Source organism: Amblyomma mixtum, chromosome 10, assembly GCF_055824585.1.
Source record: "Amblyomma mixtum isolate Tamu chromosome 10, ASM5582458v1, whole genome shotgun sequence".
Classification (NCBI taxonomy): Eukaryota; Metazoa; Arthropoda; class Arachnida; order Ixodida; family Ixodidae; genus Amblyomma; species Amblyomma mixtum.
Genome location: NC_143021.1, coordinates 129,051,504 through 129,066,938, shown reverse-complemented (window position 1 = coordinate 129,066,938; position 15,435 = coordinate 129,051,504). Strand labels below are relative to the sequence as shown.

At 45.5% G+C, this 15,435-nt stretch overlaps 2 protein-coding genes across 2 annotated transcripts in view; both read right to left on the bottom strand.

Annotated features, from left to right (window-relative positions):
• LOC149326930 (uncharacterized) overlaps positions 1–15,435 on the bottom strand; it is a 244,252-nt gene that overhangs the window by 155,836 nt on the left and 72,981 nt on the right. The window lies entirely within an intron of this gene.
• LOC149326929 (uncharacterized) overlaps positions 8,455–15,435 on the bottom strand; it is a 79,962-nt gene continuing 72,981 nt past the window's right edge. The window contains exon 3 of the mRNA XM_089563513.1: positions 8,455–8,687. Coding sequence (XP_089419639.1) covers positions 8,458–8,687 — 230 coding nt within the window. The 3' untranslated portion in view covers positions 8,455–8,457. The remainder of the gene's footprint in view (positions 8,688–15,435) is intronic.

Genomic DNA, 15,435 nt, shown 5'->3' with positions numbered 1-15,435 from the left:
GGATTATATATTAGAGCTGTTCCTTGAATTGAGAAAAGCCTTTGACTTTGTTAGTCACAGCATACTACTTCATAAGCTGGAATGCTATGGAGTACTTGCAACTTCATTCAAATTATCTAAAGATTACCTTGAGAAACGCTTCCAATTTACGAAAGTGAATAATTATTCCACTACTTGGTTAAGCGTAACAAATGCAGTAGCGCAAGGATCAATATTAGGGCATATGCTCTTTTTATTATACATCAATGACACTACTGCAATTGCCAACACTCCGGATATGGTTATGCTTGCGGACGTTACCAACCTATTTTTTTCTGCACGGACTAAACTCAAAACCGAAGGAATGAATAATCGTTATCTACACACACTTTCTGAATGGTTAAATGAAAACTGTCTACAGTTAAACACCTGTAAAACAAAATATATCATATTTTCTCCTTCAAACAAACGCGACCACACGTGATGCAAATTATGTATGAAAGAACGAGCATTCAGCAAACAACCGCTCAGAAATTCCCAAGAGTTTGGTTCCAGGACACGCTGTCATGGACATGTCACGTAAACCACTTGGCCACCGATATAGCCCATCGATCGGATGCGTTAGAAAAATTTCCACAATGATACCTTTATGGTTAAAAAAATCTCTTTATTACACTTTAATTTATCCGAAGCTTTCCGACTGTTCATTAGTTTGGGGCACCACTACTCGGCATAACTACAATAAACTGGTGGCATTACAAAAGCGAGTGTTACGTATTTTTGAAAAAAAAAATATGCAGGAGATATCTGTGAATTGCGCACTGGGGAGGTATTTGTGAAGCATGACATGATCATTGCCAATCAAATACGCTTGTATAAAATAATTCACCATATACACGCGACACACATATACAAAGATATCGGCGTAGCAGTTGATCACCGGTACGGTTTCAGGCATCACACAAGGAGACTTCCGAAAGATAAAACAGTCTACGGTAACAGTCATTGACATACCAAGCAATCAGTATTCTAAATAAACACGAAGGCTTAATGAATTTGACAGACAGCCCTGCTAAATTAGAAAGAATGAACAGAACTTTCCTTGTGGAAACCGCATGCGTTATGTAGATTGCTCCATACCGTTTTTATTATACTATGAGCTTTTTTTCTGATTTATTGTTTTTCTGTTCTTGTTTTTACGAAGTGCGTACTGCTGCAACTATTCTCACTGAATACCTGTAATGCGCTAAAAATTCTTACGAAGTTTGTCTGGACATATGAGTTTTTTCGTTAACTGTGTATATGTGTAGCATTGCTTGCATTTATTTCTTTCTATGTGAAGTGCACCTTTTTGCAACGCTGTACGAACAAATTAGGGGCTGAGATATCGTCAGGCTATATTAGCCTTTTGTCTCTGCCTTCATAGAAAATGCCTTGAAATAAAATGTTTTTGATTGATTGATTGATTGATTGATTGATTGATTGATTGATTGATTGATTGATTGATTGATTGATTGATTGATTGATTGATTGATTGATTGATTGATTGATCAGTAGCCGTCTAACACGTCATCTCTCATAGCATGGGTCACTTTGGGACGTTAATCCCCATAAGTAGTAAAACAAGCCTAAAAAACATGAATCAGAAGACAGCGCACCTCTAAATATAACCTTTTTATGCACAATTTATTTTTTGCAAACGTTCACTAGGAACAGCCGGAAATATCTTAAGAGGATGATGAAGATGAAAGGCTGATGATGATGATTACCTTAAAAGGATATGCCTCAAAACATAGAGTGTATAATAACTGCCCTTCAGCGCGACTTCTCCGTCATGTTGTTTTCAATGTGTTTATATCTTTACCACCTAGCCCCAAGCACTTTTTGGCTAACGTACGAGGTTTCAGTCTGAGAAAAGGAATAAACTAAAACGACAATATGTTTACACTCATATGCATCAAAATTTATCGCCGAAACGACACAAAAACTTGTCTATATTTTACTGATGAGGCAATGTGATTATTCAAGTGAAAAAAAAAGATTAATCTTGAATATTTTTATTTAGAGTACCAAGGTGTTCGTTAAATTAAGAAACGCATTTAAAACATCATGATTTTGGCTGTTTTGTCGCTGCAGTGAAACCACGGTGCGTCGGTTGCTGCTAATAGGCGAGCGGCCGCGCACACAAAGTTATGTGCACAGGAAATTGCACGGGGTGAGGGGGGATGTTACCCCACAATGATCATTACACGAAGAGGCGGGAGTTTCGCATTACTCTTAGAAGCAGCGAAAATTTTGTAGTTCTAAGACATGTTTTTTTTTTGCCCACTGTTTACAGCAGCAGAAATGTAAATGTCTACAGATGTTTCGCGGTAAGTGAAGCTTCGGGGATGAGTCAAGGCAGCAGTTTCTTGACTGTTATGAGGCGTCACATTATCAGTTGTTTACTGTCACTCGCCTTAAATGCCCTTCGAGAACAAACAGACGTCGATTTAAATATCCTGCCACAAAGGGCGCCTTCACAGCTATAACCTGGATGAATTGTACCGTTAGGCGTGCTTTCAGTTTCCTGATTTTTTAGCGGCAATATATCCTTATCGGCACAATATATCCCAGTGAATCTTAAACCCATCACTATATATGCTTGCATGCAGCGGTATATTAATCACTCGTACTAATAGATGAATTCTTCACATCGATGAAGGCCATCAAATTCTGCAAACCTCGTGTCCTGCTTTTTGAATCTTCTAGAGAAAAGGAATAAACCGTTGAAATAGACAATAACAATTTAATGCAATTATTTAACAGTACAAATATTTTAAAGCGATAGCATCCAATATTTTCTAGATATTTTAAAGCTGCCATAAACCACAATTGAATAAACAACGGTTTTTAACAGGCGCTGAGCCGAACAAGCAATATTATGAACAATGTTTTATTGCTTATCAATTTCTATAAAGTCTACATTACTTAGGCAGAGGGTAAAAGTATCGATTTCTTTATTCGGCATCCAAGTTCTTCTCCTCGAAGGCTTTGCGAAGTTGGCGCAGTCATATTTTCTTATCCAAGAAAGGCGATAAAAATATATATTACTTTGCAGGTAATCGTTTCTGCAATCTATCATTAAACGTTTGCAATATTTGCTTATAGCGTTTGGAAAAGAGCGCGTAAATTTAGCATGAAAACTATTCTGCTGTCACTACAAAAATCTTCTAGAAAAGCTATCAAGTCGTCAAATGCACCTTATTGCAGCGAAGAAAATTGCTAACGAAATTCCAAACCAATTCCTTGAATTTATTTTTGGCCAGTCTCAACCAAAGTAGCCAAACATTCGGTGCACGTAATGCGGTAAATGCATCTTTATGATTATGAATTTTTTGCGTTTCGGGAGGTTTCTCCTCGACAAAAACACTTATTATTTCTTTGTTTCTTATCTATCAGGCAATTACCCTTAAATTACTACGCCAATATCGGATGGTAATCCGAAACAAATTGCGTTATCTAACCTCGAATCGCCCCGTTGCGGCATGTATGTCTAGAGAGCGCCGATCCGAGTTGAGTGCCTCTTACAGATGTGTACAATAAACGTCGGCACAGAAACGAAAGGAATGTGTGCCTGTTTGAAATTTGTGACGCTTTTTGCGAGTGTACCATGATCGAATAGAATTATTATTCTTTGTCAATATCAACACGAAAGTTTAGGAATTCTCTCCTTATTACGATTTTGGAACGGGTCAAAGATGCTGAGCTTTCCCTCCCAAAATACCTTCCTTGTCACATGCCGTAGATTTTCCAAAATTTCCATTTATTAGTCTTATCAGGGCGTCTAAAAATATAAATGGGTATACCAGTGCACCATTTTTCTTTCAGATATTCAAGCACTGAATGGCGTCTGCCTTCACTTCAAGTTATAATTAATTTCTATATTAAGCAGAACTTTTTGCTGGGTTAGTTGGTTCATTGTAATAAGAGTGAAAACAGCGCGAAAGAAGCCCGAAGGCGAAACGAAGAAGGGACAGGAAAGAGCGCTGAACTGGCAACTGAATTTTTATTGAGCGAAACTCGGACAATATATAGGAAGGCAGTGACAAAGATAATCAGGTGCAGTCAACGTCACATGGTGTAAAGAGCCATAAAAGCGAAAGAAACATAACAGGGTGATTAAGAAGAACTTCTTGTTGGGCGAGTTGGTGCATACTGTTGTAGGTACGAATTGCGCACAAAAGACACACACAGGAAAACACGAGGGAGACTGAAAGAGCGCAAACTATCAACTGGTGTTTATTTGATTCAGTGCCGCTTTATAGGCAGTGTGCACACGTGCCTACAAAGAGGGGAAGGAAAGGATAAGGAGGCAAATCAACCCTGCGCGACAATCCATCAAAAACGCTCCAAAAAATTCTTTTCCGCGTTGTACAATGAAACGGAGGTGTCACTCACACATTTATCACCTCTTGCCTTGATGTGGTATGCCTCTAGAAGTTCACGGGAAACTTTGTCATTACTCCTGCCCAGAATTCTGATATTATTCAGCAGTGGCTCACAACCGGTGCATGCAATGCAATGAGCAGGCAAATTTGCTCCTTCTCTATTCCTAATTGAACGCTGATGCTCCCCTGCGCGTTCATTCACGCAGCGTCCTGTCTTCAAGTTATGTTGGGGAGGAGGGATAACCGCAAACTTGACAGGACTGAAGATCGAGAAGAGGACAGGACGAGCGGTACCGCTCGTTCTGTCCTCTTCTCGATCTTCAGTTCTCGATCTTCAGTCCTGTCAAGTTTACGATTATCCCTCCTCCCCAACATGTCTGACCAACTGGCCCAAAGCTTCCCCTTGTTGAACCTTATTTCAAGTTATAGTTTCAGTCTCCCTCGTGTTTTTCCTGTGTGTGTCTTTTGTGCGCAATTCGTACCTGCAATAACAGGGTGAACAGGCTAAAAGTCAACTGAATCAAACAAGGGATGATAAAAAAAAGAGATACACTTGTTGACTATGAACAGTGAAAGTAACAAGGTGTAAAGAGCCACAAAAAATGAAAAAACATCAATAGCGGGTAACAAGGATAAAACCGATAAAAACTGACGAAATGAAATTGTGAAAGGAATAAAAACTGGCTGGATATGACATCGTAGGGCTAAAAAAAAATTGCACAGACCTTAACAATAAAACGATGAAACCGAAAATACTGAAAGATTGAAACACACATAGTCAGCAATAAAAACTTAGCAATGTAGTTCTAAAAAGGCAAGTTCACTCCCGTACAATGATTTTGACGCGTCACTGAAACATTCCAAGCCCTTTCTTTTTATAAAGGAGGCTTCCTTTAACTCCCGGGCTACGCTGTCTCTACTTCTATATAGAAAGACAGTTTCGCTTAAACGAGGCATGCATTTGCATTCTTTGCAATGAAGCGCAACATTAGAGCCAGTGCCTTTTTCAAGTGAACGCTCGTGTTCCCTTAAACGTTCGTTCAAGCACCTTCCGGTTTGTCCACTATAAACTTTGTCGCAAGTAAGTGGAATCCGGTAGATCACCCCTTCCCTACACGTGACGAACACGTTGGCGTGCTTTACGCCACAGGTTTGCTCACTTTGTTTCTCGTTATTAATCCGATTACACAACGTAGATAGCTTGCAAGGGGCAGAAAACACTATGGAAATCATATTTATTGGCGACTTTTTTCAAATTATGTGCTACACGGTGGGAATACGGGACTACGGCTGGTCTCACCCTCTTATCACACTGAACCAACTAGCCAAGCAAAAAGTTCTGCTTGACTACCTTTCTTATACAGTGGGCCCTTCATTATGTGTTTCTTCTCCTACGGCACAATTGGATGCCCTCGTCAACAACATCACATGGTGAACCTGCCGGGCCAGGTACATCATGTTCTGCATGAAGAAGGGATTGGTACCCTGTGACCTCAACGTCCTCTTCGGTGCAGTCCGGCCTTCTTTTGGCCACGTAAAGAGGATATGTAGAATTCTACGATCTGAGCTGTGGAGGCAAGTTCGACTCTTTTATGACGGTTTGCGTGTAGCATGTTACAGCCATCATCCCGATTGGGTAGCTGAGAAGAAGTTTCGCGAATATAAACGACGTGCAGCTCAGGCTATAGAGTTCCGGTGGTGCCACATCTTGAACCACACTCCTAAGGCATCTGGCAAGAAACAAAGAAGCGGAGTCGTGAAGGTGCTGGGGCATGATCAGATTACAGATGAAGTCAACAGGGTTCTTGAGAAGGGACCGAAGTTCAGCCTCGAACCTGCGGTTAGGGCACACGAGCACCTGTCACTGAATAGGTGTATTGCTGGGAAAGCGTCTCCAGAGAATCGGGAGCGCTGCTTGCTGGACGGAGTGGATGCTCTGTCAAGAACAGTATCGAAGAAGTCCCCAAGAGACCGGTCTCGAGTCAACGCCGTCGTCACTTTCTTCTAGGTAAGACATCTGCGGTTGCTACAATTTGACAAGGAAGGAGGGTTTGTGGTGGTGCCGCCCGGAATCTACAAAGAAAAGACCCGCTGTGCGGTGGATAAGAACTTCACTCTGACGAGCCTCAAGCCCAGTAAAGGGAAATCGCGAACTGTCGCCCTCTGCAAAAACTTGGAATTGGAACAGTTGGCAAATTCTATAAGTGCAAAGAAAAGACTCTTACCATGTTTTTCACTGCTAAGACTCGTAAAGAGGAGGTTCCGTTCCGGTGTATTGTTAGTGAGCGCTCCGCTTACCAAAGGCTTATTAGCCAATACCTGTTAAAGCATTTAAACTCGCTTGTCATTGAGGATCCCTTCGGAACAAAGAACTCGAAGGAAATTATAGCGTTCTTTCAATCCTGCAAAAGAATTGGTAGCGTGTTTTCGGTAGATGCCAAGGACCTTTTCTATTCTATTCCACACAAAGGTCTGTTCTCAGCTGTTCAGTCTTGTATTGAAAAGAAAGGTGTTTTATTTCAAAATTCAGCGGGTATTTCAATGGAGAGTTTTCTATCTTTGTTGGAATTCTTAGATGAAATTCTGGATGCGTTTAAAGAACTCAGTCATGGTTTGGGATACACTAGTGAATTGCCACAGAACAACAAGTTACAGTTTTTGGACTTGGAACTCTCCTTGGAACGAGACAGATTATGTTGGATGTACAAACCTCGAAGTCAAAAAGAGCTCTTGTCCTACGAGTCGGCTCACTCAAAAACAGTGAAACGAGGCATAGCCACTTCAGGATTAGGATCTGCTCTAATGAAATCATGTGAGCATTGCATGCAAGAAAGTTTCCAACTGCAGGCCGCACGGTTACTACAGGCAGGTTTTCCGCATTCAGTGATATCGGCAGTGACTGAAGCTTCGCTTCAGAAAGTTAAATGCACGAAGAAAAATGTTACTAAGGGAAGCGACAAGCCGTATTCCCACAGTGTAGCACATAATTTAAAAAAGTCGCCAATAAATATAAGATTCCCGTAGTGTTTTCTGCCCCTTGCAAGCTAGCTACGTTGTGTAATAGGATTAATAACGAGAAACCAAGTGAGCAAACCTGTGGCGTAAACCACGCCAACATGTTCGTCAGGTATAGGGAAGGGGTGATCTACCAGATTCCACTTACTTGCGACAAAGTTTATATTGAACAAACCGGAAGGTGCTTGAACGAACGCTTAAGGGAACACGAGCGTTCACTTGAAAAAGGCACTGGCTCTAATCTCGCGCTTAATTGCAAAGAATGCAAATGCATGCCTCGTTTACGCGAAACTGTCGTTCTAGATAGAAGTAGAGACAGCGTAGCCCGGGAGTTAAAGGAAGCCTTCTTTATAAAAAGAAAGGGCTTGGAATGTGTCAGTGACGCGTCAAAATCATTGTACGGGAGTGAACATGACTTTTTAGACCTACATTGCTAAGTTTGTATTGCTGACTATGTGTGTTTCAATCTTTCAGTATTCAGTGTTTTCGGTTTCATCGTTTTATTGTTAAGGTCTGTGCAATTTTTTTTAGCCCTACGATGTCATATTCAGCCAGTTTTTATTCCTTTCACAATTTCATTTCGTCAGTTTTCATCGGTTTTATCTTTGTTACCCGCTATTGATGTTTTATCCGTTTTTATGGCTCTTTACAGCTTGTTACTTTCACTGTTCATAGTCATCAAGTGTATCTCTTTTTGTTATCATCCCTTGTTTGATTCAGTTGACTTTTAGCCTGTTCACCCTGTTATGTTTCTTTCGCTTTTATGGCTCTTTACACCATGTGACGTTGACTGCACCTGATTATCTTTGCCACTGCCTTCCTATATATTGTCCGAGTTTCGCTCAATAAAATTCAGTTGCCAGTTCAGCGCTCTTTCCTGTCCCTTCTTCGTTTCGCCTTCGGGCTTCTTTCGCGCTGTTTTCACTCTTATCACAATTCTATATTAAAGCCGGGCATACATGACATTTAAATTACCCTGTTCATGGTTATTAAGTCATTTTAGTACAGAACTCATACAAATTACCCATTTCGCTTACAGGGGAGAGAATGAAACACCCAGGGTGGTTTTGTTCATCTTTGTTGCCTGCTGGAGGAAGTGCTGGAATCCGGCTCTGTAGGGTTCAGTGACGCCATTTTTTTCTTCGTCGTAGAGAGACTCGAAGAAAAGGAAGTCGCACAGTCCGTCCTCCGGAACCAGGCTGTGGGCAGTGAACCTGCTGCTCACGGTGCACAGCAGTGGAGCAGCGAGCATTGGGTCTGAGCCTGCGAGTAGAGCAGCACTTGGTTGCCCACTGGGATTATTCACCGCAGCCAAATCACGCAAGAATAATCACTCGTTTTTAATCTGCTGAAGTCATCGCCGCGGTGCTGCGATGAGTTTCAACAAAACAGGGAACCAAAACATCCTGTACTATGGCCTTCTGCGCAGTATGAAACTACGTTTCACTAACTGGAGTACTCATGAGGAGTTCCACACTTTTAATGTAGCATCCTACTCAGACCAAAGCTTCTAAAAACCGCTTGCACTACGCAGTGCAAGAGAGATTCGGAAGTGGAACTGAGGTCGAGGAATACTGCGGTCGGAGTAAGTAAGTTTAGGGGGGTTTAATGTTACAAAGTGACTGAGGCTATGAGGGACACCCTAGTGAAAGTCTCCGGAAATTGCGACCACCTGAGATTCTTTAACGTGTATTGACATCGCACAGCACACGGGCCTCTGGAATTTCACCTCCATCGAAATTCGGCCGTTGCGGTCGCCGTAAGAAAAGCATGAATGTTCTCTTCAAGGGCTGAGACGAAGGCAGTGACTTTGTCAGTCGCCGGGCTTTTTTGCCGAAACCAATTCTTTCTGTAATAATACACATATCTATTTTCAGCAAACGATTTTATTACAACGAAACAGCGCGAAAACATGGGACTACAAAAAGGAATAGCACAGACACAGCGCTGTTGCACATATTATTGTTGTCTATGTACTGTCGTATATATTGTCGCGTTGGTAATAATCGACTGCGGGTCAAGAGCGGCGTAGCTCAGGGCGTGCGCCTCTAGAACACTTCCAGACACAGACTTCCTGCTCTTCTTGATAGGCGCTTTCGTCTGCACGAGCGGTGGCGTCATCTCCCCCCTCCTCCGAAGGCATCGGCCCGATGCCGCCACGAACGCAGGAGTGGTTTCGAGAAGAGTTAGTGCGTCCTTTTGTAGTAGGGCTTCAGGCGAACCACGTGAACCACATCGGGGCGGGGTGGCGTCGAGATTTCTGACTCTCGTGAGAAACGACTTCTTAATTCAGAGCTCCAAGGCGTCGCACAATTCGGTAAGGACCGAAATAGCGGCACAACAGCTCTTCACTTAGGCGGCGTCGTCGGACTGGCGACCAAACCCAGACAAGATCAATCGAGAGGTATTCAGAAAGCCGCCTCTGTAGGTTGTAGCGCTGTGCGTCCTGGTCCTGTTGGTCCTGAATGCGAAGCCGTCCGAGTTGGCGGGCAGTTTCGCCGCGTTGTAAGAAGGATGCAACGTCGTCAAGGAGAGCATGGCACTGAGTGTTGTCGTCCACTGACGGCCATAAACGAGGCTAAACGGCGTCATGTTGGTGGTTTTTTTGTACGGCTGTAATATACGCGAACGTTAAATAGGGCAGGACGTCGTCCCAGGTCTTATGTTCCACGTCCACGTACATGGAAGGCGTGTCTGCGAGCGTCTTGTGTAGACGCTCCGTCAGTCCGTTAGTTTGGGGATGATAAGACGCCTTCCTAGGGTGACTGGTGTGACTGAAAGCTAGCATATGGTGCAAGAACTCGCAGAAAAAGGCAGCTCCTCTGTCCGTAATCAAAATTTGTGCAGCACCATGACCTAAGACGATTTGATACGCAAAGAACTGTACTTCGAGGGCGGTGGTAATCGGAAGCGATGCTGTCTCTGCATAACGCGTTAGATAATCAGTGGCTACGATTATCCACCCTTTTTCGGAGCCTGATGTAGGGAAGGGTCCGAGCAAGTCCATGTCAACTTGTTGAAACGCTTGGGAATAGTGGTGGTGGTGGTGAAATACCTTTATACTCAAAGAGAGTTTGAAGATCAGAAAACCCTGCTTCGAAGGGGGCTTAATGAGCATGAGGAATCCGCCTGGCTTCACGGGCGGAACTTTACGGCGCTGGCAAACCCGGCAAGTGCGGCCCTAATGTGCGACGTCATGACCCAAACGAGACTATATTACTTCTCTTTAATTCTGTTTCGTGTTCTAATACCCCCAAGGTGCCCGGAAGCTGGTTAGTGATGGCAGGCGCGAATAATTTCATTGCATAGGGTCACGGGGACGACCAGCAAGTATGGTCTAGTGTTGGCACCGAAGTTCTTCTCGAAGAGAACATCGTTACGTATACAGAGAGACGACAAAGCGCGCCTGAAGGCTTTAGGAACTCTGCTGCTGGTACCTTCAATATAATGAATGACGTAGCGAAGATCGGAGTCGGCGCGTTGATGCTCGGCGAAATCGTTGGTACGTATTGCACTCAGGAATACTTCATCGTCGTCAGCAGCGTCATCCGGAGCTGGATGCACAGGAGCACGAGATAAGCAGTCTGCGTCTGCGTGTGTGGGACTGTATTTGTAAAGGACGGTAATATCGAACACTTGAAGTCGAAGGCTCCATCTAGCTAGGCACCCTCAAGGATCCTTGAGATTGGTCAGCCAGCATAGTGCGTGATGATCGATCACTACTTTGAAGGAACGGCCATAAAGTTACGGTCTGAACTTGGAAACTGCCCGCACGATGGCGACGCATTCTTTTTCAGAGGCAGAGTAGTTGGCTTCTGTCGTGGAGAGTGCGCGGCTGGCATAGGCGATGACACGTTGTTGGTGCTGGTGAATTCAACGTTACTCGCATCTGTGTGGACCCTTGTGTCAGCAAGCTAATTAAAGTTCGCCAGCACGGGGGCTGACTGCAGGCGGCGTTGAAGCTCTTGAAATGCCTTCTCCTGCGGTGGTGCCACTTGAACGGTATATGCGCTTTTTTTCAGATCAGTAAGGGGTGAAGCAATTTTAGAGAAATTCTCCGCGAAACGTCGGTACTACGCGCATAGCCCGAGGAAGCGAAGAAATTCCTTTTGGCCAGGCGGCAGCTGAAAATGGGCAAAGCCGGATGTTTTTCCGGGATCTGGAAGAACCCCTTCTTGGTTCACGACATGGCCTAAAAACTTTAACTCTTCACACGCAAAATGACATTTTTCGGCTTTAGAGCAAGGCCTGATGACGTTACGGCCTGAAATACCTCCTCGAGGCAACGAAGGTGCTCCTCGAAAGACGGCGCAAAAAAGATGATGTCGTACAGGTAGGCCAGACAAGTTTGCTACTTCAAATCCGCAAGAACGGCGTCCATGAGTCTTTGGAGAGTGGCGGGTACCGAACAAAGACCAAATGGCATCACCCGAAACTCGTACCACTCGTCTGGAGTGATCAATGCCATCTTTTCGCGGTTTTTTTTCGTCTACCTCAATTTGCCAATATCCAGACTGCAAGTCCATGGAGGAGCAATATCTGGTGTTGCATAAGCGATCCAAGGTGTCGTGAGTTCTGGGCAGCGGATACAAATCCTTTTTAGCGATGTTGTTTAACCGACGGTAGTCAACGCAGAAACGTAAGGTGCCGGCCACGGGTTCCTAGAAGGGCGAATAACGTCGTTTGCGAGCATTTCTTTCACCTATGTGCTAATGGCCTCACGTTCTTTGGTAGGCACTCAATAAAGTGACTGTCGGACTGGCGGAACATTTTCGTGTGTAATGCGATGTTTCGCAAGATGCGTCCGCGCGACGCGTGGCGAGGACACGAAGGCACCACGGTAACGACTGAGCAGTTCTCGCACTGTGTCTCGCTGCTCGAGCGGCAGGTTTGGGTCAGTGCCATACTTAACACTAGCAAGCCCATCGGGTTCAGTTGTTGAAGCTGTTGTTAAACTGCGCAAACACCTAGTTTCACTAAGAGCGTCAGTTTACGCCACAGGCACCACCTTTCGAAGGTGTTGGCATTCGTTGAGGAAGTTGGCGAAAATAACGTTGACCTTACTATCTTCAAGAAAGACAATCACCCTGGCGACGGAAAATCCTCTGTCCAGTAGCAACAGCTGCTTGCTTTCGACAACACCCTCAATTCCGTATGTGCTTTGAGCCGATGGTTACCATTACACTGGACATGGAGGCACGGTGACGTGTTCGTACAGAATGTGCAGCGCCGCTGGGAGAACACTATCCACGGCTATTGCCTTCTTGGTCGAGAACTTCAGGGACTGCGACTGCAGATCAATAACTGCACCGTTTTCGGTCAGAATGTCCATACCAAATATAACATCCCGGGAGCACTAGACTAACAGTACGAACTTTGCCAAGAATCTTTGGCCTTGCACAGTTGCTCTCGACGAGCACGTTCCCATAGGTGTAATCAAATGTCCCCTTGCAGTACGACTCTGTGGGCTGTCCCAAGCGGTTTTGACCTCTTTTACTGCCGCGGCGAATTCTCCCCTAAGTACAGAATAATCTCCTCCAGTATCCACCAGCGCGGTTACATTGGCACCGCCAACTGAAGTCTCTAAGTCGGCATTTCGTGCTGTCTTACTTTGGGGATGTCGAGGAATTCGGTCTCGGCTGCGGTGCGTTGAAGGAGTTCGGCATCGAGTAAAGGCGTCGTGGCCACGGAGGGGTGCGTCAGGACATGGGCTAGTTTTGAGGTTTGTGGGCTCAGGAATCGTCTATACGGCTGCAGAATTCGGCGCTGATTGTGAACTGTCTTGTGGCTATGGAGGATCTTGTACACTTCGTCGCTGAGCATCCGCACCTCCAGAGGCTGCTGCATCTAGTTTCCCCTAGGGGGACTCCGAGACTGGCGTCGTCTTGGAAACTGTAGCGACACGGTGATGGAGATCGAGAGAAACGGCGCTATACGGAGTCCGCTTGCGAGATGTAGTCCGCGATCTCCTGCGGTCGTTCTCATACATCGGACGAGGACAACCGACGGGGAATCCTCGAAGGCCCATCTCCTTGTATGGGCAGCGGCGCCAAACATATCCAGCCTCACCGCAATGGTATCAAAGCGGCTGATTGTCTGGCGTTCTCCAGGCATCCGTTCTGCGGCGTCCTAGCCGCTTTGGAGTGTTCGGCTGGGGAGGTGGAGATCGTGTAGCGGCGGAGGCAGGTGTGTCGTTACATGGGTTCGGCTCGGAATAAATAAAACGGCGTGCGATGCCGGCGTAGCTGAGATTCAGAGGCTGAGGCTGCACAGGGCTGGGAACTGGTAGTGGTACAAGTACCTAGAGATTGCTGCACCTCCTCACGGACAACGTAAGAAAGGGCGCAAACCTGAGGCTGTTCCTTGACCGGAAAGAGCTTCGCCAGTTCTTCCCTAACGATGCATCGAATAATCGCACGTAGAGAGTCTGCCGAATTCGCCGTGGCGTCCTCAACAGTGGCCGTGAGCATCGATGCTCTTCTACGGTCGTACTAACGGGCCCTCATGTCAAGTGACTTTTCGATGATGCTCGCCTCCTTTACGAAGCCAGCTACAGCCACTGGAGGACTTCGAACCAGTCCGGCGAACAGCTGCACCTTGACTCCTTTTCTCAGGAAGAGCCGCCGCGGTGGCTCAGTGGCTATGGCGCTCGGCTGCTGACCCAAAAGACGCGGGTTCGATCCCGGCCGCGGCGGCTAGAATTTCTTTGGAGGAGAAATTCTAGAGGTCCGTGTACTGTGCGATGTCAGTGCACGTTAAAGAACCCCAGGTGGTCGAAATTTCCGGAGCCCTTCACTACGGCGTCTCTCATAGCCTGAGTCGCTTTAGGACGTTAAACCCCATAAACCAACCTTTCCTCAGGAAGCTCACCTTCCTCTCCTCCGACGTGCTTGGGTCTGCACGTCAGAAGCGTCTCTTCATTTCCTCTACATACACCGCCACATTCTCGTTAGGCAGTTGATTTCGGACTTTAAAAGCAGGTCAGCCTTCTCCTTGCGCAAAGTGCTGTCATTGAAGACTTGGAGGAACTCTGCTTTGAATGTATCCCACGTTCGAAGGCATGATTCATTGTTTGGAATCTAGTCCCTCGCGTAGTGTTCAAGGACGAAATAAACATGCCGCATCTTGCAGTCAGCGCCCCAAGTATTGTAGATGGCCTCCCGGTCATATTGGTCCAACCAGTCTTTGGCGTCTTCGTGTGGTTGGCCGTGGAAACGGGGTGGCTCTCGCTCGTGGTGGAGGAGGACCGGTGAGGCTGTAGCTGGAGGATTCATTGTTGCAGCCCTCCGTGAAGAATGAGAAACAGGGAGCAGTCCAAATTCGTGAGGTAAGCCCTGCAACCGGCGAGTGCCCTGGTGGACTGGCGTGCCTTCGGTATTTGCCTGGGGCTTGAATTGCGACTTGAAGGGGGCGTGCGGTGCAATAACGATGTCACGTTGGTAATAAGCGGCCGAGGGTAAACAGCGGCGTAGCCAAGGGCGCGCGCTTCTAGAACACGTTCTGTTCTTCTTCTCCACATGAAAAAGGCACATGCCCACGCGGAGGGATTGGCCAAGATACGGGGCTGAATGCCAAGGAGGTATATGTGCGGGTGAAAAAGGAACCAAGTAGATTAGTAGAATGATTGAAATTACATAATATAAATCAATTGTTAAAATTTTTCAGTAAATGAAGAAATTAGATATACCAAATTAGTTAGCAGGGTAAGCGACCAGTTGCAATTATGTAATCATGAAGGTAGCCGCAAATAGTGCTTAACGAGAATCCCATGGCGCTCGCACCAAACCAGACCAGAACTAGTAGAGACAAAGGGAGTCCTAACTTCGAAAGAGGGACCTCCCAATACTGTTTTCCTTGATATGGGAACCGCCGGCAAGAGAGGCGAAAATGGTCAATTGTTTCAACTACTCCGTATGTCTTGCAAAGTTTTGTCTAGCGAAGTAAAAGTTGAAGAGGGGGATTCTGCATCCCAAAAGCGTCATGGAAACTTCACACTGCATAAGTAAAAGTT